The sequence below is a fragment of the Triturus cristatus genome, chromosome 4_2, assembly GCF_964204655.1.
Source record: "Triturus cristatus chromosome 4_2, aTriCri1.1, whole genome shotgun sequence".
Lineage (NCBI taxonomy): Eukaryota > Metazoa > Chordata > Amphibia > Caudata > Salamandridae > Triturus > Triturus cristatus.
In genome coordinates, this window is record NC_140586.1 from 386,895,988 (window position 1) to 386,918,231 (window position 22,244).

Here is a 22,244-nt window from a genome sequence, read left to right on the forward strand (position 1 = left end):
TAAGGATTCCCTCTGGCCTCTATATGCCTCTCCGTTGTCGGCCAACGGCTGAGAGACTCACTTGGGAGGTAGTGCGGATGTCAGCAATTGGCCAACACCCACACTTAAGAGCAGTAACGACTCACACAGGTAAGAGCATTGGGGGCAGGCGGGGTGAGGGAGGTGGAAGTCGAAAGATGACGGGATACGTGATATTAAATAAATGATTGAACAAAACCACTTACTTTGAGCTGGATGCGGCGAGCGTAAAGTACATTTTTTTATTTATTTATTTATTATTATTTATCCCATTGTCTGTCAACTTCATCCACCCCCGACCCGCTCCTCTACACCGCTCTTACCTGTGTGGGCCACCACTTCTTAAGAGGTTAAGATTTCATCAGAATTTCTACTGTGCAACGCAGTCCAGAAAGAAGTGGAATGAACAACCAGTAAAATTGAATTCAAGTAATTGAAAAATGTATTTCCTTGGAGTTTTTGTCACACTTTCTTCTTCATTGATAACATACCACGTACAGCAGGATGCCATCTGTTTTGGGTTTGTTAAAGCCAAAGAGAGATGTCACAAAAAAAGGTTACAGACTCAAGACCAGTCACAGTAATTTCTGATATATAGGGAAAATAATCATGCAAATGAACAGAAACAGTTTTCAGGCACCCAAGAAAAATCAACGAAAAGTAACACTTAAATAGTTACTTTACCTCGCAACCCATAGACATCAATCAAGTCGTCATTCAGCAGGAAATTAGGTGTCAGGTGGATATATCTGCCTTGTTGGCCACATCCCCCATACTGCAAGGTGTAGGGGTCATCTCCGTACTTTACGTAAAAATCCGCAACAATGACACTTGCCTAAAATTATAAAATAACATCATGTTAAAAATCACAGTCATCCAGCAAGCAGCATCAAGTATAACATGCATAAAACAAATAAGGATAATCATCCAATATCTTTCATAAAAATATTCAGATATACATACATTTTCAATCTATTAGAACACTATCAACACAGAGAATTACCTTCATTGGGTAAGCTTAATGTTACATAGATCAAGGGTGGAATAGCTTCCCCACAAATACAGCCTACAGGAAATTCCTGAAATGGTAACCAGTGTAAGGGGGTAAAGGAACTATGATGTAATAAAAAGACCACTAGGTTTTAAAAGTGTCAAACTAAACAAGCAATTAATCAAAAAAAATAAAAACATACTGTCCTATATAATTTAAAGTAATTTCATTTGCACAAACCACATATAAGGGGAAAAAAAATACAAAAAAACAGGGTCGGATGAGCCTCTCTCCTAATACTACCATAACTGGAGATGGAATCAGGTAGAATACAGGTGGTACAGAGAAACAAGCACTGGCAAAGCAGATAGGTCTTGCCTTTTGGACATTTTGGCTTTGCCAAAGAGGTTTGCTTATTGCGTGCAGCATTGACCAAAGACATTTTTGCCAAAGTTGTGCAGCACTGGCCAAAATAAATAAATAAAAAGCTTGTTTGTGGGCTGGTAGCATCACATTAGAGAGATAGACAGAAAACACATGCACCCTCATGGAGTTCTGAGTCTAGACGCTGTATTGTCATGTGCCAGCAGTGATCGTGTTCATCAAGAGTTAATGAGTACACAAGGATGTCATCGTGAATGCTCATGATGCCTTGAAGGGCGGATAGTATCTCGTGGATGGTGTTCTGATACACTTCGGCCGCCAAAGTTCAGTTGCTTGTAGCTTCTTAAACTGAGGTGTGTTCAAAAGATAGTAAAATAACAGCCCTCCTTGTCTAGAAGCAGCTGATCATATTGTGCAGTAAGATTCAGTTTGGAGAACTATTTTGCTACATTCGGGCCAGCGATCATACCGTACATGGTGGGGGGAGCTGTGCTTCTCCCTCTTAATTGCCTTATTCGGCTGGTGCATGCTGTTGCTCAGCCAAATCAATACTGGTTGTTTGTTCTTCTCCACAATAACTATCAGGGATATGCACGGCCCAAAATCTTTCTTCATGACGTCAAGTTTTTCCAGCATCTCCAGTTACTGCTCCAACAGTGGCTGCAGGTACAATGGTACTTGGTGGTGCCTAAGGACCATTGGCTTTACTGAATTGTCTGTGTGGAGTGTTATCGGAGGCAATTTAAGGCATCCTAGGCCTTGAAATAGTTTTGGAATTTGCCCCAGGATGTGTTCTACTTGAGATGCTCTGACAGACTGTAACATTCCGAGGACGTCTGCCATGTGGCATGTTAATAGTGTTCCTGAACCTTATTTGACTATGAAGAATCTGGCTGGTGTTTTTTTTTTCTCCGAGGAGGATGTGGCTTGATTGAAAGATTGCCACTTTCCTGATCACATTCCTCCCATGCCCTCAAAAGACTTTCCCAGTAGGAGATGTAGAGTGTGTTGGCGAAGAGGTACATGGAAGGAAACTCATATGTACTGCTCCGAGTGTCCTAACCCTGCGCTGTGTGCGCCTGCTTGTTTTAGAATGTATCACACGCAAATGAATTTTTGGGAGCATCCATGAGTGGTAAAGTGAACTGCCTGGTCTGAATTGTTTAAAAAAATTGGTTCAGTTTCAAGGTTGGCATTAGTGCAAAGTATTTAGTTTCAGATTTTGTGTTAGTAGATTTGTAACAATTTACTATTTGTTTGTGTTTTCTTTTTTGTATAAAAAAAACCCTATATGTGATAGCAGTCTTTGTAGGCTGGTGCTTGGCTGGCAGTGTGCGTAGGCTGGTGCTTGGCTGGCGGTGTGCGTGGACTGGAGCTTGGCTGGCGGTGTGCGTGGACTGGCGCTTGGCTGGCGGTGTGCGTGGACTGGTGCTCTCTCTGGCGGTGTGCGTGGACTGGCACTTGGCAGGCGATGTGAGTGGGCTGGCGCTTGGCAGGCAGTGTGCGCGGACTGGTGCTTGGCAGGAGGTGTGCGTGGACTGGCGCTTGGTGGGCAGTGTGCGAGTAGTGACTTACTGCTGGTTACTACACACACTGGTAGCCAAACACCAGTAAAGGCAATCCGTCAGCTGGTGTGTTTGCTGTGTCAGGCATGTGGGCACGTGAAAGTGATGGGCCCTTGAATGGTGCTGTCTGCTGATGTGAGTGTTGTAATGTGATGGGCCCACGGCTGGCGGTGTGAATGGCTTTGTATGTGTCACACGAATGAAAGGTGTATAAATGGCCTGTAAAGAGGTTGGTGCCTTGTCATTGATTTACAGCTCAGGAGCTGGGAGTCACTGGTTCAGGTTTTTGTCCTTTCAATTATTGACTTTGCCTCTCATGTTTGTGAAATCTCTTGTTAATAATATTTTATACACTGAACCATCACTCACCCTCATGCCAAATCCAACCCGTATGTGTGGGTGCTTGAGGAATAGATGATGGTCCAGTAATATTTGCGTTTTCTGTATTTCTCTGCCTAGGTGTACATTCCATCTAAGATACACCTACCAACCCTAGATATTCTCGTAAACTAAACACCCAGGGGAGTACATTACAATATCTCTCTTGTGGATCCCAACAAGTTATCTTACCCACAATGTCCTGCAAACCTCAAAATGTTACTGTCACATTTTCCATTTGTCATAATCTTCACGCTTCAGAAAGAAACATCAAATTTCCTACAGCCCAAGTCTCCCGATAAAAATGGTACCTCACTTGTGTGGGTGGGCCAAGTACCCGCGGCAGGGAAGGGGCTAAAACGTATTGTGGAGACATCAAAACCTCCTATTTTGAAACAACCTGGTTTTGCAAGGGGGGTCAACTGAGTTTTTGGCACCAAGCTCGGTGGCCATCTTGGGAAACCTACCAACCCCACACATTTTTGAAAACTAGACATCCCTGGAGTCCAGTGAAGTATGGCTTGCTTTGCTCCCCCAACGTTTCCTTACCCAGAATTCCCTGCAAACCTCAAATTTTGGTGAAAAAAATCAAATATTTCTTAAACTTTTGTGTGGGAAAGTTGTAGGATCAACAGGCTGACATAAAGGACTGTGACTGGGAAGAGCCAAAAACATATGCATTAAGGGTATAGCACTGCAAATTCTAAGCGCTAAATTCTTTACAAGGTAAGTTTTTTGCTGTTTCTGCATTGGACAGCCACACAAGTGAGGTATCATTTTACTCAGGAGACCAAGGGTAATGCTAGGTGGTAAGACGTTTGTGCCGCCACGGTGATCCCAATAATGATTTTTTTTCAGCTAAATTTGAGGTTTGCAGGGAATTTTGGGTAGGGAAACGTTGGTGGGGGCCACACAAGCGATACCTCACTGGACTCCCCAGGGTGTCTAGTTTTCAGAAATGCGTGGGTTTGGTAGGTTTCCCTAGATGGCCGCTGAGCCCGGGCCACAAACCCAGGTGCCCCCAACTGCAAAACCAGGTTGTTTCATGATAGGTAATTTTGAAGTCTCCAGAATACGTTTAGGGCCCTTACCTGTTGCGGGTACTTGACCCACCCACACAAGTGAGATACCATTTTTCTCGGGAGACCTGGGGGAACACTGGGTGGTAGGAAATTTGTGTCAGCCCGGTGATCCTACAACTTTCCCACACAAACGTTTGAGAAATATTTGATTTTTCAGCAAAATGGAGGTTTGCAGGGGATTCCGGGTAGGGAAATGTTGGGGGGCCACACAAGCCATACCTCACTGGACTCCCCAGGGTGTCTAGTTTCCAGAAATGTGTGAGTTTGGTAGGTTTACCTAGATGGCCGCTGAGCCCGGGTCCAAAAACCCAGGTGCTCCCCCCTCCCCCCCAGACTAAGTCGTTTTATGATAGGTAGTTTTGAATTCACCACATTACGTTTAGGGCCTTTGCCTGGTACTTGACCCACCGACAAGAGTGAGGTACTATTTTTCCTGGAAGACTTTAGGGAATGTGGGTTGGGTTGAATTTTCTGGATCCATGCACATTCCAGAACTTTCCATCACAGAAATGTGAGGAAAATGTGTTTTTTTTAACCAAAGTTTGAGGTTTGCAAGGGATTCTGGGAAACAGAACCTGGTGAGAACCAGACAAGTCACCCCATCCTGGGTTCCCCTGGGTGTTGAGTTTTCAAAAAGGTATAGGCTTGATAGGTTTCCCTAGGTACCGGCAGAACTAGGGTTCAAATCTACAGCTAGACACTTTGCAAAAAAAGGGTCAGTTTATGACTGTAAAAATGTGGTGTGTCCATGTTGCGTTTTGGGCCATTTGCTGCCGCGGGCACTAGGCCAACCCACACAAGTGAGGTGCCATTTATATCAGAAGACTTTGGGGAATGCGGGGTGGGTGGAATTTTGTGGATCCACGCAGATTCCAGAACTTTCCATCACAGAAATGTGAGGAAAATTTGTTTTTTTGACAACGTTTGAGGTCACCACATCCTGGATTCCCCTGGGTATCTAGTTTTCAAAAATGTATAGGTTTGCTAGGTTCCCTACATTCCAGTAGAGCTAGGGTTCAAAATCTACAGCTAGGCACTTTGCAAAAAAAGGGTCCGTATTCACTGTAAAAATGTGGTTTGTCCACATTGCGTTTTGGGCCGTTTCCTGTCATGGGCTCTAGGCCTACCTACACAAGTGAGGTACCATTCGCTGCTCAGTTATTGGCTGTTGTTCCCTCGGGTTCTTGGTGAACCTACAACTCCTATATATCCCCACAACGAGAAGGCTCCATCATATGTAACAGTATAATGCTTTAAAAAAATCTGTCATACTTAGTAGAAGTTACAGGTGAAAATGTTGGCACAAATGGCTGTTTTTTTCAACTCATTTTAAATTTTTCCTATTTTCAACTGTTAGTTTATATAAGAAAACCTTCAAGGATCTACACAAATGACCCCTTGCTGAATTTAGAATTGTGTCAACTTTTCAGAAACGTATAGCTTCCCAGGATCCATTATTGTTTTCATATCAATTTTTACCATTAACTGGAAGGAGGTTAAAAACACAAAACATTGCAAAATTAGGCTATGTCCTAGTAAAATGCCAAAACTGTATAAAAAATGTCGGTTTTCTGACAAAAGCCTATCAGTCCCTGAAAGCTGGGAAGGTGGTAATTTCAGTACCACAAACCCTTTGTTGATACCATTTGCAGGGAAACAAATCAGATGCTTTCATCTGCAGCACTTTTTTCCCATTCCCCCCCCAAACATTTTTGCTTTATTTTGGCTGATTTCTGGGTCCCCTCAAGGGGAATCAACAAACCCAGGGTACCTTTAAAATCCCTGTGATGTTGGAAGAAAAGGACGCAAATTTGGTGTGGATACCTTATGTGGTCAAAAGGTCAGAGGGGCCTAAGTGCTATCTCCCCAAACTAGCCAAAAAAGGCTTAGAACAGGGGGGGGAAGGCCTAGCAGCGAAGGGTGTTAACTTTCCACATATTTTGATATTTGTAACATAGAGGTGCATGCAGATAAAATCATCAGAGGATTTTATTTTGTCAAGATCCGAGCCAGCACAGAAATGTAACCACTAGATCATTTATGTTCCATCAACGCGAATAAACATTTGTGCATTCCAGAGTAGTCCATATGCGATTACTCCGAATGAACTGCTATTTTGGCTTTCTTTTCCGGCTGAATATCAGGGTCTGCCCTGGACCTTAGGTTTCTGCTGACGCTCCCTGGAGGTTGGCCAATTCAGAGGAGAGGAGCTGTGTCAGAAAGTACCTCATAATTTTTTTGGACAGAAGCCAAAAGAAATCTCACTGCTAATGTATCCCGTTTGTGTTTGGCGGCATTTAGACCAAGTGTCGTCCTCTGAACTTGAGGAAATGGCCGAGATCTTAGAGTTTCTCGCGAGGCTTCACAGGTCATGAGCATGAGGGAAGAGGTTGCTCGTGACTTAGAGACCTCCCTAATTGCCAGTTCTTCAGTCATAGCAGCAGCAGCAGTCTGCGCACTCTGCGCGCTACACACAGTTCACAAGTCATATATTCAAAGACATCATTTGTGATGCCTTGTGTGAAGCCAAACGTAGAATATGCAGACGGATGCCAAGGTTGCTTAGCTTATGATTTGTGCCATACACAATGCATGATAACATTTCTGTTTTTGTTTGGCTGTGTTGTCTGGCTGTTTCGAACACAACCTAAACTCACCCTTTTTTCAGAGAATAAAAATCAACGACAGAGAGTACAAAAAATGTGTCAGGGTGGCTAATGTTTCGATTAGATGTGCATAAGTCGGTATCTATGTTACTAAAATCCCAGCAGTGGCTCTGTGTCAGAAAGGTTAGGCCATAAACTACTGTATAAGTATGCATTGTGGTGTTTTACTCCTACTTGGAGTGACTGACATTACGGATCTAAGTCTTACATTATTCATTATCAGCAGGCCCTACCATAATATTTTACTTAATGGACTTTTTAAAGACCTATCTTTTTTATTCTTTTAAAATTATCATCTTCGCTGCATTTCTAGCACGCCCCTCTATGTCATTTCTCAGGCTCCTATGTTTTCTTTGCAGCAGGATGAAGCTTGAAGTGTGTAATCTTGGTCCGTGACTGCAGTGGCACAGTAATTAAACAAGTATTGGCATAGCCAATAGGTATCGCACTCGGGAACTTATAAGGGTTTAGTCAGATCTATTGGCTATGACAATACCTATAAGCTATGTTGGTAGAGCAGTGTGGTGGTTAGTGGAGCCATACCCCAATCACAAGAGTGAGGAACTAGAAAGAAGCCGCAGTGCGATACTTTGCTACAAAAACACGCTTTAAAAGCATAATTTGTACGGCCTTTAGTAGTCAATAGCACTTCACATATGATTGGACACAACAGCATCGAAATCACGTATTGATTGGAATCCTTTGCTTTGCACATGCACAGAGAGCGAGAGAGAGAGAGAGAGAGAGAGAGAGAGAGAGAGAGAGACTGCAAGCGCACAGACTGCTCGATACAATGATTTCTTGAAACAGCTGCAATACTAGCACACTGCACTTTTAACACCTTATGGTGATACAAATGTATAATGTTGCGGCTATCTGAAGGAGCGGTGAGGTCCTTCTGGGGGATATCACCCTGTGGTCTCTTTTATACCAATACCGACCATCATGACTCGCAGGCTGGGGATGTGGGGGTGTGTGGAGGGGCGTGGGGGTGTGGGGTTTGGCAGAGGGTTGCTCGGGGGGGGAGTTAATTTTAAATAAATTAAAAAAAATTAAACTTACCTTCGCGGCCTGGTCCCGAGTCATCCCGTGTCCTCTCCTCCACACTGGAAGCAGGCAGCCTCCTTCCCCTCCGCTAAGCCAATCACAACGCTGCAATGGCAGTGTTGTGATTGGCTGGGATGCCGACCGCACAGGCGTCTATGGGGAGACCATTGTGTCCATGTAGGCTGCATGTAGACCTAACAGTCAGCGCTCAAAACAGTGGGAAAGTCACCCCTCCCCTGTCCTGGAGCAGGACCATCCACTCGCCCACCCTCAACCAAACCCTTCTGCTTTCTCGCAGTGCGAGAAGCAGAAATATACAATGGTATTTATAGTACCATTTTATCTTTCTGCTGCTCGCACTACGAGAAAACAGTAGGGCGATGCTCCTCCGCCCACATTGCGGAGCCGCCCCTGTCAATAGGTGATTTTTCGGAAAGTGAAATATGTTTTTGCATAATTTCCATGTGAGACACATGAAGAGGTGTACATTTTACGGACCCCCAGTAAGCTAGAGCTGTACTCGGTAACAGATTCATTTGCAAACACCAGACATCAAAATTGTGAAACCTTACAGTATTCTAGGCAAGGCTCGTTTCTGAATGCAGTGAACCGATAAAAGGATTTATTTCTGAAAAATGTTCTAATCGCATATCCAATTCAGTGCTTTGCAGTAGCTGAAATGTTAACTGCGCTGCCACTGCGTGATGTTAGAAGAAGTGCATTTGCATTGTTTTGAAACACCATAGATTGATTATTCAAATTGTCTTATGCCGAGGGACTTATCAATCCCCTCGGTGGCGCCCCTGCCAATACCTGAGGTGAACAGCGTCTGAACTTGCCGTGGTACGAGCCAAAAGTGCCACCAGGAATTTAACACGAGCATTTGCAATGCAATAGGTCTCGCATTTACGTGACTTTGAGCTATTGGCATTGTAAATGACAATTACTTTTATTTATTGTTTGGTTTTTAAAACATACAAAAAGGCATTGTTATTTACAATGTCAATAGCTTAAACTTGAGTAAATGGGAGACTTACTGCATTCCAAATGCTTGTTTCCTATTTCTATAAATGTTGATAGCGGCCGCCCGCCATTTCCTTTTGTCGTAGCAAGTGCCGCGATTGCATAAAAAGTAAAGAAATAGAAAGGCACTTTTTTTTCTATTTCTTACTTTTGATGCATCATGGCACCTGCGCTGGTGCCGCAATTGTAACAAAAGTAATGAAAACGAATGGAAATTGCGGGCGGCCACTTTTAGCATGTTCAGAAATAGGAAACAAGGGACTTTTGAAACGTGTGCTGCAGGGGTGCAAAAAACATAAACACGCAAGGAACCAAAGAGCAGTGTCTTGCCAATAACAACAAAGGAATTAAGAGAGGCACAAGTAGGAACAAATGGAAAGCCGTGAGCGTGGCCTAACCAACCTGACTAAACACTACAAGCCTCGCAGAGCAGCGCATGCACGCTGCTAGACTCAACCTAAACACTGAGTGGAAGGTTTCTCTGAGTAATTACTAGTGACTGACTGGGTATACCAATCATTCCACTTGTCACTTTTTCTTTGTCCCTCCTCTTTTGATGACATCAAGAAACTGTGTTTTACAAATAAGATTTTGACTTTAAGGTGGCCCCCATATTTCTATCAAAGAATAAGTAGTTAGGATACATTCAAAATCTGTGAAGCTCCTAATATACCATATATACTGATGGCAAACTTACAATTTTAAATACTGATGCTCTCCGATTTTTGAAAAACTTCTGACAATTGAATAATACTGTAACTCCATTGGTTAGGTTCCGATACTGTAATAGCAAAGATTAATGATCATGTTTTGTTTATGGTACACAATGACAAACATTGCTGTTTGATACTACAAAACAGCTCTGAACTGAGCAAAACCTAACTCTGATTTAAAAAAAAATGAATTAACACCGGTAGTTCATGTAATCTGTCATGCAGTACAGACTTTTTTCACATTTTAGTTAATCAAGGTGTTGTGCTGATATAACCATGTCTCCATATTCACTTACAAACAGGGGTCACCTGACCTATGCTCCCTCCATAGTTTTCTGCAGGTGCAGGAAATTGAATCCTACCAGAGCAGGCAAATTCATCCTCCATGCCTGGGTTACCCATGACAATGAAGGAGTATCTTGTGGCTTCTGACAAGGTTCAATGGAATGTTAGAATGACAATGAAAGAGAATCTTGTGGTTTCTGGCATGGTTCAATGGACTGACAAGCTGGCAGCAATAGGACTCCAGGCAGGTTACAGTACAATTGCTTGAGGTGTGGAATATGTCACAAGAAGGGGGAAATATTACCTTTCTTGATGTTTCCCCAGTAGTAATAGGACTTTTCTTATAGTGAAAGAGTTTCACAATCAAACAAAATATTACTAGCTATGGCAATGCAACTCTTGTTCAAGTATGGACAAGACTTTCTCATTGTGTTGCAGTTCCTTATGGTAAACTTCCTCAATTTCAATGGAAATGGTCGGGACTTGCTTTCCGGAACAACTGTGCACATAATATTTCATCAGTGCAAAGGAACAAGAAGGAAGTTTTAGCAGGGTCATTTTGGGGCATGTGTTTTCAGACTGCCCAGTTCACTGTTTTGTTGAAGTTGGACAGAACAGCATTTATGGGAAATGGTGCAATGGCTACAATCTGTTGTGGGTAAATGGTTTCTAGGCTCCTTAAAATTAAATTGATAAAAACTAAGGCAGGATTTCAGAGTCATAAAAATTAAACTGATAAAAAATAAAGCAGGAATGAGTATGGCAGTAAGTCAACAGAAGTTCAGTTTTCGAGAGCTTGGTTAATTTCCAGTTTATTTCTTACATAGAAGTGAAGCTTTTCTCCGGAAAGTGGCATGACGTAGTGCATTATGGATGCGAAAGTTGAGACATTGGGGTTTTCTCTGCGAATAAGAATAATCTAATCTCGGCTTCCTTGAGCAACCTAATTCTGCTCGGCTCTAAACTTGATGCACACAGTTAGAATTTGCCAGTCAGGAAGTGACATTTAAAGGCATGCAGGCTAACAAGTATTGGTGAACTATTTGTACATGAGAAAGGAATATTCTCAATGTATTTTTCAGGTTATTGTAGCCTGTATTGCATTGTATTTGCATGTACATAGCACTTTCTATTCCAACGAGTGACCCACTCGTCTTATCCCACTGATATGGGTGGCCAGGAATGTATTGAGGGTAATCTTCGGAATAGTGGAAAATGTACATGAAATCGTAAACAAGAGATTTACAATGGCTACGTAAGTCCACAGGTAAGTAGTCAGTTTGCACACTCTTTATCCTAATATTAACTTTCATAAATTGAAACTGCTTGAAAGGAGGCAAGACAAAAAGGGGACAATACTGTTATGAGCACTCAGCTGTGTGCAAAAATGAACGGGGTCTATGAGCACAGCTCCTTGGTGTTTTTGATTACGAGGGCATCAAATCAGTTTAAATGTTACTGCTAAAAGCCATAACAAGCCGCAATAGGAGCGGGGCTCCCTTGAAGCTTCTTCGGAGCGGCCGTAATGACTCAGAAGTAAGCAGGAAAGCGAGGGGTCAAATTATTAAGCAGACACCGGTGGTGGCGCACAGGTCTGAGAACATTCTGAAAAGTTCAGGTACCATCAGGGGGTCTATGTACTAAAACGTGCCAAAAAGTAGAGGCAGAGGAGTTTGGTAAATCCTTATCCTGGATTTCATCTTTGGGTAAATCTGTGTGTCAGAACACCCTGTTGAACATTCCCTTCCAGTGGAATTGAGGAGCGTTGGACTATTACTAAAGTCCTGGGCACACAAAAAAATAGTTGTGCAGTGAAATTGTGTCAACACGGTTCGAGTAAATTATCAAGCAAAAGTCAATTGTCCTCATTGGTAGAAAGATTCTTTGTCTTTATTTTATTTTTCATTAGAGCAAGAAGGAAACCAGCCAACACGTGTTTTGTCGCAATTGGAAATTACGCGACTTCCTCAGGGCTGTATGATGAAAGACTCACGGCAGACGTAACAACTGGTTCACCATTATCATAGTGCATCTTTCACAGATCAGTCCATTAGTTTAGGACTTTACACTGGCCAGCCGGGTCGGAATTATCACCGGCGGAGCGATTACCAAGATCACTTTTTCATCATACAGCCCTGAGGAAGTCGCGGAATTAAGGGGGGAAGAGAAGGATTGACTGATGGCTTAGACTCAGGGAAGGGACAGGGGGTGGGTACTCTCTATCAGGCTATTGAGAGGCAGGCTTCTAGGCAGCCTGAGGATATTCCCTCCCTTCTAGCTTCACCTCCTCTTCTTCCTTGTTTGGCACCCTTGCAGCCGCGGCCCGTGGAGGGAGTTCCGTGGGGCGGTAAGGCGGGGCGGGGGAGGGGCAGGGTGGGGGGTTCTAAAAACCGGAAAATGGATAATTGCAGGTAGGTAAACAATTAAATAAATAAAACGAATTTCGTAGCACGCGCTGCATCGCATTTTGCGATGCAGCGCGCGCTACGAAATTCGTTTTATTTATTTAATTGTTTACTTACCTGCAATTATCCATATTCCGGTTTTTAGCAACCTCCGCCCCGCCTTACCGCCCCACGCAACTCCCTCCACGGGCCGCGGCTGCACCCTTGGTAACAAAAAAGCACATCGACTATTAGGGGGAGAGCAAGGCGAATTCCCTGGCCTCACACCAGAATTCTGTCTCCAGCAAGGTAACAATCTAGCTCACTCCTGCAGTTGACTGTGTGGTCATTAACTTCTCAAACAATTAGATGGCAGGAGTGCTTGTGGACCAGTTCTAAAGGGGGAAAGGGTATGATACAGAGACTCCTCTACTCCCTTTGGGCTATTTCTATAAACCATCAGCCGCGGTCGGTAGTAGGAGTAACTGCAGGGCGGTGACGTGGGCAGGGGGAGGGGCAGGGTGGGGGGTAGTAAACTATGGATTACGGAGGTTTACAGGTAAGTTTACATATAAATTAATAAAACGAATTTTGTTGCGTGCACTGCATCCCCAAATGCGATGCAGTGCACGCAACGAAATTCGTTTTATTAATTTATATGTTAATTTACCTGTAAACCTCCTTAATCCATAGTTTACTACCCCCCACCCTGCCCCTCCCCCTCCCCACGTCACCGCCCTGCTGTTACTCCTACTACCGACCGCGGCTGTAAACCATTGTTTGGTTCCCAGGAAGGGGGTGTAAAAACCCCAAAGGTTACGGTACCCAGCAGGTCTTCCTCCCTTTTTGTGACCCTCCTATCGCATTGGGTAATCGTTTTGATCTCCTGACTCATTTAGAGTCCTTGGACTGGCTGGAGTCCATAGAGCTTGCCCCTCTGTGTTCAACTCCCCTCTCATTAAGGGTTTTGAGCTGGAACATCGTCGGAATTAGAGGAATGCTGGAAGATCAGGTGTATCTTGATCTCCTTAATGCGAATGGTATTATCTGTCTCCAGGAGACATGGCACAAGAAGGGGTGCTAGTTTTGGAAGGATTTATTCCATTTATTTCTTTTGACTTGCCCTCTGTTCATGACCAGGCAAAAGAGGCTTGGTTACTTTTATTAGAACTACCCTTAACTGCAAAAAAGAAACTGTAGACTCCTACACACCTGCTATTCTAGCGATTATATTGACATTTCCTGATCACTTAAGGGTACTTGTTGTTAATATTTATCATCCACCTAGGGGGGCCAGCTAGCTGTTCATGAGCTTAATTGGTTTTTTATCAATACCTCCACTTAGCACTTGAGCTTTACCTTAATTCTCCAGATGGGCATTCTTAACTTACACTCGTGTGGAGACTGTTTTTCATTCGGGATACCTCAGAAGATGAGGACATGGTGAATGGTGATCAGATCCACCTGGAGCATTCGCCCATTGGGGATAGGTTTAATTCACTTTTTGTAGATCATTCCCTTGTGAATCGACAGGACGCTGGGAATGCTATGCATATCCCGACCTTTAAGGGATATGGGACAGCCTCCTCTACTATTGACTATATATTAGTTTCTTCTTGCTTTTTAACTTCTCTGATTAAGTTTAAAACTGTCATGAGTGATCATAATCCTCTTTTGGCACATTTCAGCTGGATAGGTGCCAAGGATAGGACGGTAGCCCTGTATCAAGAACCGGTTACCCCTGTTGCTCAAGGGCACAGGCTTAAGTGGGCCAAGGTGGTCCCAGAGGATTTCTGAAGGACCCCGATTTCCACTCGAAGGACGGATTTTAATACTTGCCTAGTTGAAAAGGCCCTGGTTTCTAATATTTTGAAGGCATTTGACAATATAGCTGTGAGTATAAAGACTGCCCAGGTTGTACCATCTGCAGTTCAGTCTGCACCACCCTGTGGGTGATTTGACAAGGATTGTAGTAGGGCCCATAGAGCCCTTATGTCTACTTTGCTCAGAACGCCCAGGGAAAGGGGGGAAATCAGGAAGGCTAGAGCTTGCTATTGGGTGGCGCGTAGCAATAGGAAGACATTCCTTGAGTTGCAACTATGGGAGAGATTAATGAAAGCCTGTGCCACAAGAGATTCTGCTACATTTTGGTGATTGTGAACCACCCCATCTTTGCCAAGGATCAGGTCTGTTCTCAGGACTTGATCATTCCTCCACAGGAGTGGCGGGGGCACTTTGGGGCTATCTATCACTCAGAAGAGAGCTGTTATCCTGCACCATGGAGTGGGGTGAGGGGGAGAGGGGGGGGGGGGGAGCCGGGCCTGAACTTTCATTGGATGGAGGTTAAGAAAGCCCTCTGATTCAAACCCAAGGGGAAGGCTCCAGCTTTTGTTCAAGTCTGAGGGGGATCTATGGGCCCCCCTGCTCACACGGCACTTTAACATGGCCGCTAAAGGAAGATGCCTACCAGCTGTAAAAGCTCCATCATAATACCAGATTTCAAGAAGGGGACCAGGACTGATCCTGCCTGCTATCATCCTATATCTCTGGTGGACAGTGAAGTGAGGGTCTTGGGAAGTTTTTTTTTGGACTGCTTGGCATCGTGGGCTAGTGAGGGAAACATTCTCACTGAATATAGACACAGGTTTAGACATGGCCGGGGGACAATGGATCAGACCCTTTACCTTATGTTGTTGACAAACAAGTATACTAGAGCAAGGGGAGGGTCGATACACTTGGCCTTCATGAACCTCAGTTCAGCCTTCGATCGTGTCAACAGAGCTAAGTTGTGGGCTGAACATGTATTCATGGGGGTCGATCGGCCTTGCTTTTTTCCTGCAAGCCCTCCATGAGAGCCTTTCCACCACGGTGAGATTTGGAACGGATGGCAAGTGCACATCATCTCTGGGAAGTGAAGAACGGGGTGCGCCAGGGGTGTATTTTTGCCCCTTTTCTTTTCACTCTGTATATTAATGGTTTGGAGGAGCCCTTGTTGGAACAAGATCTAGCCATCCTGTTAGTAGTTGCTCCCCGTTTGCCAGTTCTTTTATATGCGGACGAAGCTGTCCTAATATCTAGGATTGCCAAAGGGCTGCAACGGCTGATAGAGTTGTATGTAGGGTATATGGAAGGACTGGGACCAAAGAATGCCAGGTCAAATAGATTTCTGTCAAATGGTTATTCAATCTATAGGGTAGAGCACTTTTGCTACATGGAGATCCTTTTAGACTCCAGGTTTTCATGGCAACCACTGATGAAGAAATATTCGCTGAAACTCAAAACGGCCACTGTTTGGGTTTTCCTTTTAGCTAGATGCTTGGGCCAAACTAATTTAGAGGTGATGTGAAAGGTCTACAAGGCTAAATGTGTGTCACTGGTCAGTTATGGCTGTGATATTTGGGGTTATGAATCATGTCCCTAGCTACTGGTGGTCAAAATCTATTTCCTTAGGGGCCTCCTCAAAGTTCCTGCAAGCATCCCCTCAGGAATGTTGCATGAGGAGGTAGGCATTGGTTACATAACAGACTGGATTGCCCTTTGTCCCCTGATCTTCTGGCTATCAGTGTGGTTGAAAGAAGATCTCTTGCTTAACAGGCTCATAATACACAATTGTATGGCGCTGGATGAAGCAATGAGTATTTCTAGGTTAGCCTATATCAAGCTTGCTTTTAAATCTTTGGGTCGACCTGAGCTGTTTTCCAATCCCCAAGGGATAGTCAAGATGGACATTCCCTAGGTAAAACATGCTTTTTTTAAAGGGAAACTTCATAACAGGACGCTTTAGCCCTTCGTAAGCTTTCTTTATGATTATTTATTATGATCAAGACAGTGCAGGGTATTGAACCCTATCTACTGTGGGAAATGTCTTCATATCATAGGAGGTTCCTGACTTGCTTCACCTTGTGTTACCTAGAGTGGCTTGGTGTACATTCTTGGATCTCCTTCCTTGCTCTTGTGATCAAGTGTCTCTCCCTGATACTTTCCATATTGTTATATGTCCCAGATTTAATTGGCTGCGCCACAATTTAGTCCGGCCTTTTCTGTTGAACCAGAATTTTATTCAAGTATGGCCAGCTTTTTACTTTCTCCAGATGTTAAAAACACCCACTATTTATTATTTAGCCCTCTTTTTATCAGGGGTTGTTAATGGCCACTGAAAATGAATTATAGACGGCTGGTTTTATTAGGATAGTTGTTCTTTTTAATTGATGAGATGAGCTACTTTTATTCTATGCGCTTTTATCTTTAAGTGGATTTTGTGTATATATTGTATTGAATGTTGGGAGATTTGGGATACTGATTGTTTAATTTGCATGATATTTTTTCTATATACTTTTATGATTTGCCAATAGAGTATGTGAGAGTTTGAAGGTCCGTCCCTAACTAATTAATTCTGCATGGAGAGGGGTTTGTGGCAGGTTTCCAGGTTTACAGTAGATCAATAAACCAACATATAATCTGGCAAAGGGAAACAGCTTTATTCTCAGAAAGGATCAGTTGAAAGGGCAAGGAGAACCAAGTACACTGACACACTGATAACAGTGCCATGTTAATGAGGGGTTTATAGAGAAACATGTTTCCCTTGTCCGGTCATGGCTTTTGTGCATGTATCCCATGTGATTGAAAACACTTTTAGACTCTCAGATCAAACTATAGTCCACAGAGATATCTATCTGCCTTTTTCAAAAGAAAACCAAGCTTCCAAGCACCATACTTCAGTGTTGGTGTGTTTCCTATGTGTCCACAATTTAGTTCTACATATAAAATAGCCATGCACATATTTCTCTCATCTTGTCACATAATTATCCATTCATACGTGTCACACCTTTTGGACCAACGTATCTTATGAAATGAAATTAACAAAATACTTATATAGTGTTCTAAACCCAGAGGTATCAATTTTCTGAGTTCGAATAACTCCTAAGCACATCTGAGAAAATCCCACTCCGGGAACATCAGAACAAGGAGGGAGGCATGACAACCTAGAGAAGGATAGACAGAAGGGCGCCTTAAACAGAGTGGCCAGGAAAACAGAAACTGACATAAGAAGTAAAAAGCCAAGTATTCATGTTTTTCTGAAAGAAGAAAAGGAGTTGACAACTGCAATGTGGATTAGCATAGTGTTCCGTAGCCTGGCGGCGATGACGAAAAAGAAGCATGCTCTCCGTCTAGACTTTATAAAATTTGAAACAGTGACTTTCCTACTTAAAGCTGATCTTAAAGACCTGGTTGGTCTGTACCAATGAAAGGATGACCTATTAGACAAGGAGCCCTTATGGTGTAAGGCTAGATGGAATGTGCTAAGTGCCTTGAACATCACCTGATTTCTGGCAGGAAGCCAATGAAGACCGCAAAAATCTTCCCTCACAAAAAAATATTTCGGAATGTTCAGTGTGCTGCGCGCTGACACTTTTTGAACCATCTGGAGTTTTTCAAAGAGATGTTGTTAATAATGAGGTAAACTGCAAAACAGTAGTCTAATCACCAGGTGATCAATGAGATAGCCACTGTTTTGCCAAGTTCCTCTAGAGTTAACGAGAAGTTCTTCTTAAGGGACTTAAACACAAAGAAGAAGCAGGTAACCCAGAGGATGGTTTACCTGCAGATTGAAGTTAAGAGAGGTTTCAAACAGAATCCTTAGATTCTTTGCAAACTCCATAGGTGCGGGGAGAGGCCCATAGGATTCCGGCCTCCACATCTCTAACCATATATAATTCTGGGATCTGCAGAACATGATTTCGCACTTTTCAGCATTAAGCTAAAGGAAGTTGTCCTTCATCCAGCTACTCACACCAGCCATACAAAGTTTAAATTTTGCCGCCGTCTCAGATAGATTGTCAAAACCTGGAATCCAAAGGATCTCCCTAAGGCTGCCAATGGGGAGACGTAGAAGTCAAAAAGAGTGGGACTAAGTTAGGAGCCCTGTGGCACCCCACAAGGTAAGCTGAATGCCTTAACCCTAAACTGACCACAGCTTACTATCAGGTGCCTCTCAAAATGAAAATAGTGAAGCAGTTCTAATGCCTTAACCCCTACCTCTACGTGCTGTAGCTGTTTGACCACGTGTGTCGACAAGAAAGTATCGCAGGCTGCCGATGGGTCTAATAGGAACAGGCCAGCAGTCCAGCCCTAAACAATCTGCATTCTGATAGTCAGTTGCTCCAATAAGTGCAGACTCTGTGACCACTCCTGAAGCCATTTTCAGAGGGGGCCAGAAGATCATGGTTAGTGATAAGCTTAACTAACTCTTGATTCAAGTGTTTTAAGAGAATGTTCGCCGGCATAGGGAGCAAGGAGATCGGACAGTAGTTCTTCAGTTCATCACAATCTACATTGGGCTTTTTAGGCAGAGAAATAATGATAGCTTCCTTTGAGATCCTAATCTCAGAAGTCATAATATGGTTGAAGGCTTTGTTCAAAACCTTTTCTACTGGATCAGGGGCCAGCTGCAAAATTTTAGGAGGACACAGGTCAGTGGGAGAACCCGATAACATCTCCCTGACTTGGTGTACTGTAATCGGAGAAAAAGCTTGCAGCAAGGGGGCTGAAAGAGGTATCTCTTGAGTTATGTTCTGCTCCTTGAGAGTCTCGGCGACACTAAATTCTGAATATATGTTGAGGATGTTGTCTCTGAAAAAAGTTGCCAGGTTATCACAGATCGTTTAGGAAACACTGGTCTGTTGCTTGCTGGGAGGATTAGACAAGTTTTCGAAAACAGTAAAGCGTTTGTTAGTGGAATTTCTGGCTGACCTAATTTTTATTGTGTAGTAAGTGGACTTAGCCTCGATGATCCTAAGCTTATATGAAGGCAGTAAGGCTTTAAGCTTGTCATTCTCATTTGGATCTAGGCAGTCGCACCACTTCCGCTCCTGCATGCGACATTGCTGTCTCAGCTCTCTGAGTTTTTCAAAGTACCAAGCCGCTGACGTTTTAATCCTAGTTAGGCATTTAACCCTCATTGGTGCTTCCTTACAGAAGGCTGACTTAAGCCAGCAGGAAACAGTTTTCTCTGGATGGGTCAAGTCAGTGTCTACATCAGATGCTGAGGTGTTGGGAGCTAGTTGAAGCTCTTCTTGAATATCTAGCTCCAGTTTCAGTGACTTGGGGCCCGTTATTTGGTTCTTTCAGTCTGCTTATCAGGGGGGAGAGAGGGGACATAAAGAGTACCACCTGGTGGTCTGACCAGCTAAGGGGGAGAGTGTCTATAACATGACAGTCAGTAGTATTGGTAAGAATGCCGTCCAGGGTGTGTCCTGCACTATGGGCAGCAGTGTGAACTAGCTGCTTAAAGTCAAAATTATCCATAAGCTCCAACAGCAGGATGGAGTCTTGATTAGTAGAGTCCTCCAAAGGGAAATTAAAGTCACCTAAGATGGTAAACTTGGGGTGCATGATAAACTGTTCCAGATCCTGTTCCCACGTAGTAGGGAACTTAATCTGTGCACCTGGTGGACAGTAAATCAGAACGCCAGTAAAGGTGGCTTTAGCATGGAGTTTTAAACTAAAAAGCACAGCTTCACAAACATCATGAAGAAGATGTAATATCTGCTCAAATGTGAAGATTAGGGATTCCTTGCTAAATATCGCTAAACCTCTGCCTATCCGACCTGGTCGGTCTAGATGGGAGACTGTGGATACTAGCGGTACAGCTTCCACTAGGTCTGAGCCTGGGTCTTCTTTTGTTTTGGTTTCCATAACTAAGAGGCAATCTAGGGCCAGATTTTTGATAAGGTCTGATGGAGCAGGGTTTTGCAAAAAGAAAACTGCTCGAATTGACACCCCCGTAATACTTACTAACAGTGTGCAGTGAAAATTAACATATAATTCACATAAAATACACGGGAAACAACTTTGCGCATGCATACACTAATGTGAACTAATGCATGAAAGAACTAGGCCATATTTTACATTGCACTACGAAAGAAACAAAAAACTAATGCATGACTAGGCTGCATTTGGCATCTTGCATTTTACTTTAAAAATATTAATAAATAAATGCCGCTTTTGCTTAAAGCCTTGCTAAGAAAAATATTACAATGGGATAGTGCAAAGGTGGGTGGTAAATAGTGAAAAGTGTATTTCCATGTAATTATTAAATGCTTATGTTTTATTCATCATTGTTAGCTGAATGGGCCTGCATTTTCCTAAAATTGACATGGTAGATGGGGGCTGGAGAAAAGTATGAATAACCCAATAAATAGACAGAAAAGCTGAGCGCTGCAGAAGAGTGAGAAAAGCCAAGGTTGAATCAGCTACGAAAAACATTGCTTGTCTGCCAAGAGACTTGACTGGTCGTGAGACTCAGAGTCAGTGCAAATGCTTCTTCCGCGGACACAGCGAAAAGGACTCATGTGAACGATTAAATTGTTACATGTATCATGAATAAATGAACGTGTATTCACAAGTCGAGGACCCTGTAATGAGAACGATATAAAAACAAAGAAGACTGTAGAATTATAAATGTGATCATGGTGGTGTGATTGAACACCCTCTAAACCATCCAATGAGAAGCTGAGTTTTATAAATTGTTTCAACTGTTGTGGGTTGGACATGTAGGTTTTAGGGTATAACTGGGGTGCCTTTAGGGGTGTGGGTGGGGAAGGAGATAGAGAGAGAGAGAGGTCATTCGAAGGAGAGAGATGAGGAGCGCATTCGAGAGATAGAGGGGTGATTCGTCGCTGTCCATTGGTTTGTAGAAAGGCCTAGCTGATCCTGTCCTTGTCCCGTTTCCTGTATCCTGAAATCCCTGACTCTATTTCAGGGGACGCCCACTACCTCCTTGGCCAGGGGGGTGGTATTTCTCTGATGCTTTGGGTTAGTATATCTTCATGATTCGTACCTTGCATAATCATTTGCAAATGTATTTTGTATCTGAAACTAATGTCTCTTCATCTATACACTCCTTCATATGCATGTTGTTCATTTGATGAGTGTGACGCTGTTTGCAGTTTGCTGATGTTTTTCTCTCCCTCTTTGTGAGATTTCTTTGTTTGCTTTGTGACCTGTATTCGATGAGCATTAATTACACATTATTTTGCGATAAACTTTATTAATCTTACAGAGAGTCTGTGATGACTTAGCTAACTAGATAGTTAAATAGTACTATTATTACCATCATCTTCTCAACTAATGGTCCATCGACCAGAGGAAAGAGTGTTGATATACAGGTTCAGTTATGTATTTAGAAATGTTAAATATGAACCTGTAAAAGAAAACAACTGATCACGTCATTAAGACTTGACCCCCTGTGCAACAGCGATTTCATGAGTTGGGTGAATGTGTATGGGCCATTTGTATGTCATGCTATAGCACGGGTACTCATAGTACGGCCCGCGGGCCGGCGGCGGCCCGGCAAGCCTTCGTGGCGGCCCGCGGACCTTACAGACATCATACCTGTGTGTTTTTTACATCGCCGGTTGCAGCAGCGTGGAGCTTCTGGGGGCCGGGCGATTTCTTTTAAAGACAATTAACTTGTAAATGAGGCTTTGTTGAATTTCACCTCTTCTTAGCGCCCCTGATGCTGGGGCGCTAAGAAGAGGTGAAATACAATAAAGCCTCATTAACAAGTGAATGGTTTTTAAAACACCTGTTAAGTACTTGGGTGCGGCGGCGGCTGTGTGTGTTCTCGGAAGCTGTCTCTGCGCGGGTGAGGTGTCAAAGGGTGAGGAGGACAGCAGGGTGAGGTGACGGAGGGCAGCAGGGAGTGAG

General features: G+C 43.4%; 1 protein-coding gene across 1 annotated transcript in view; it reads right to left on the minus strand.

The window, feature by feature from the left end:
* The window catches only part of LOC146833929 (calcium-activated chloride channel regulator 1-like), a 205,094-nt gene that overhangs the window by 140,337 nt on the left and 42,513 nt on the right, over positions 1 to 22,244 (minus strand). Inside the window, exon 3 of the mRNA XM_085601848.1 lies at positions 703 to 853. Coding sequence (XP_085457974.1) covers positions 703 to 853 — 151 coding nt within the window. The remainder of the gene's footprint in view (positions 1 to 702; positions 854 to 22,244) is intronic.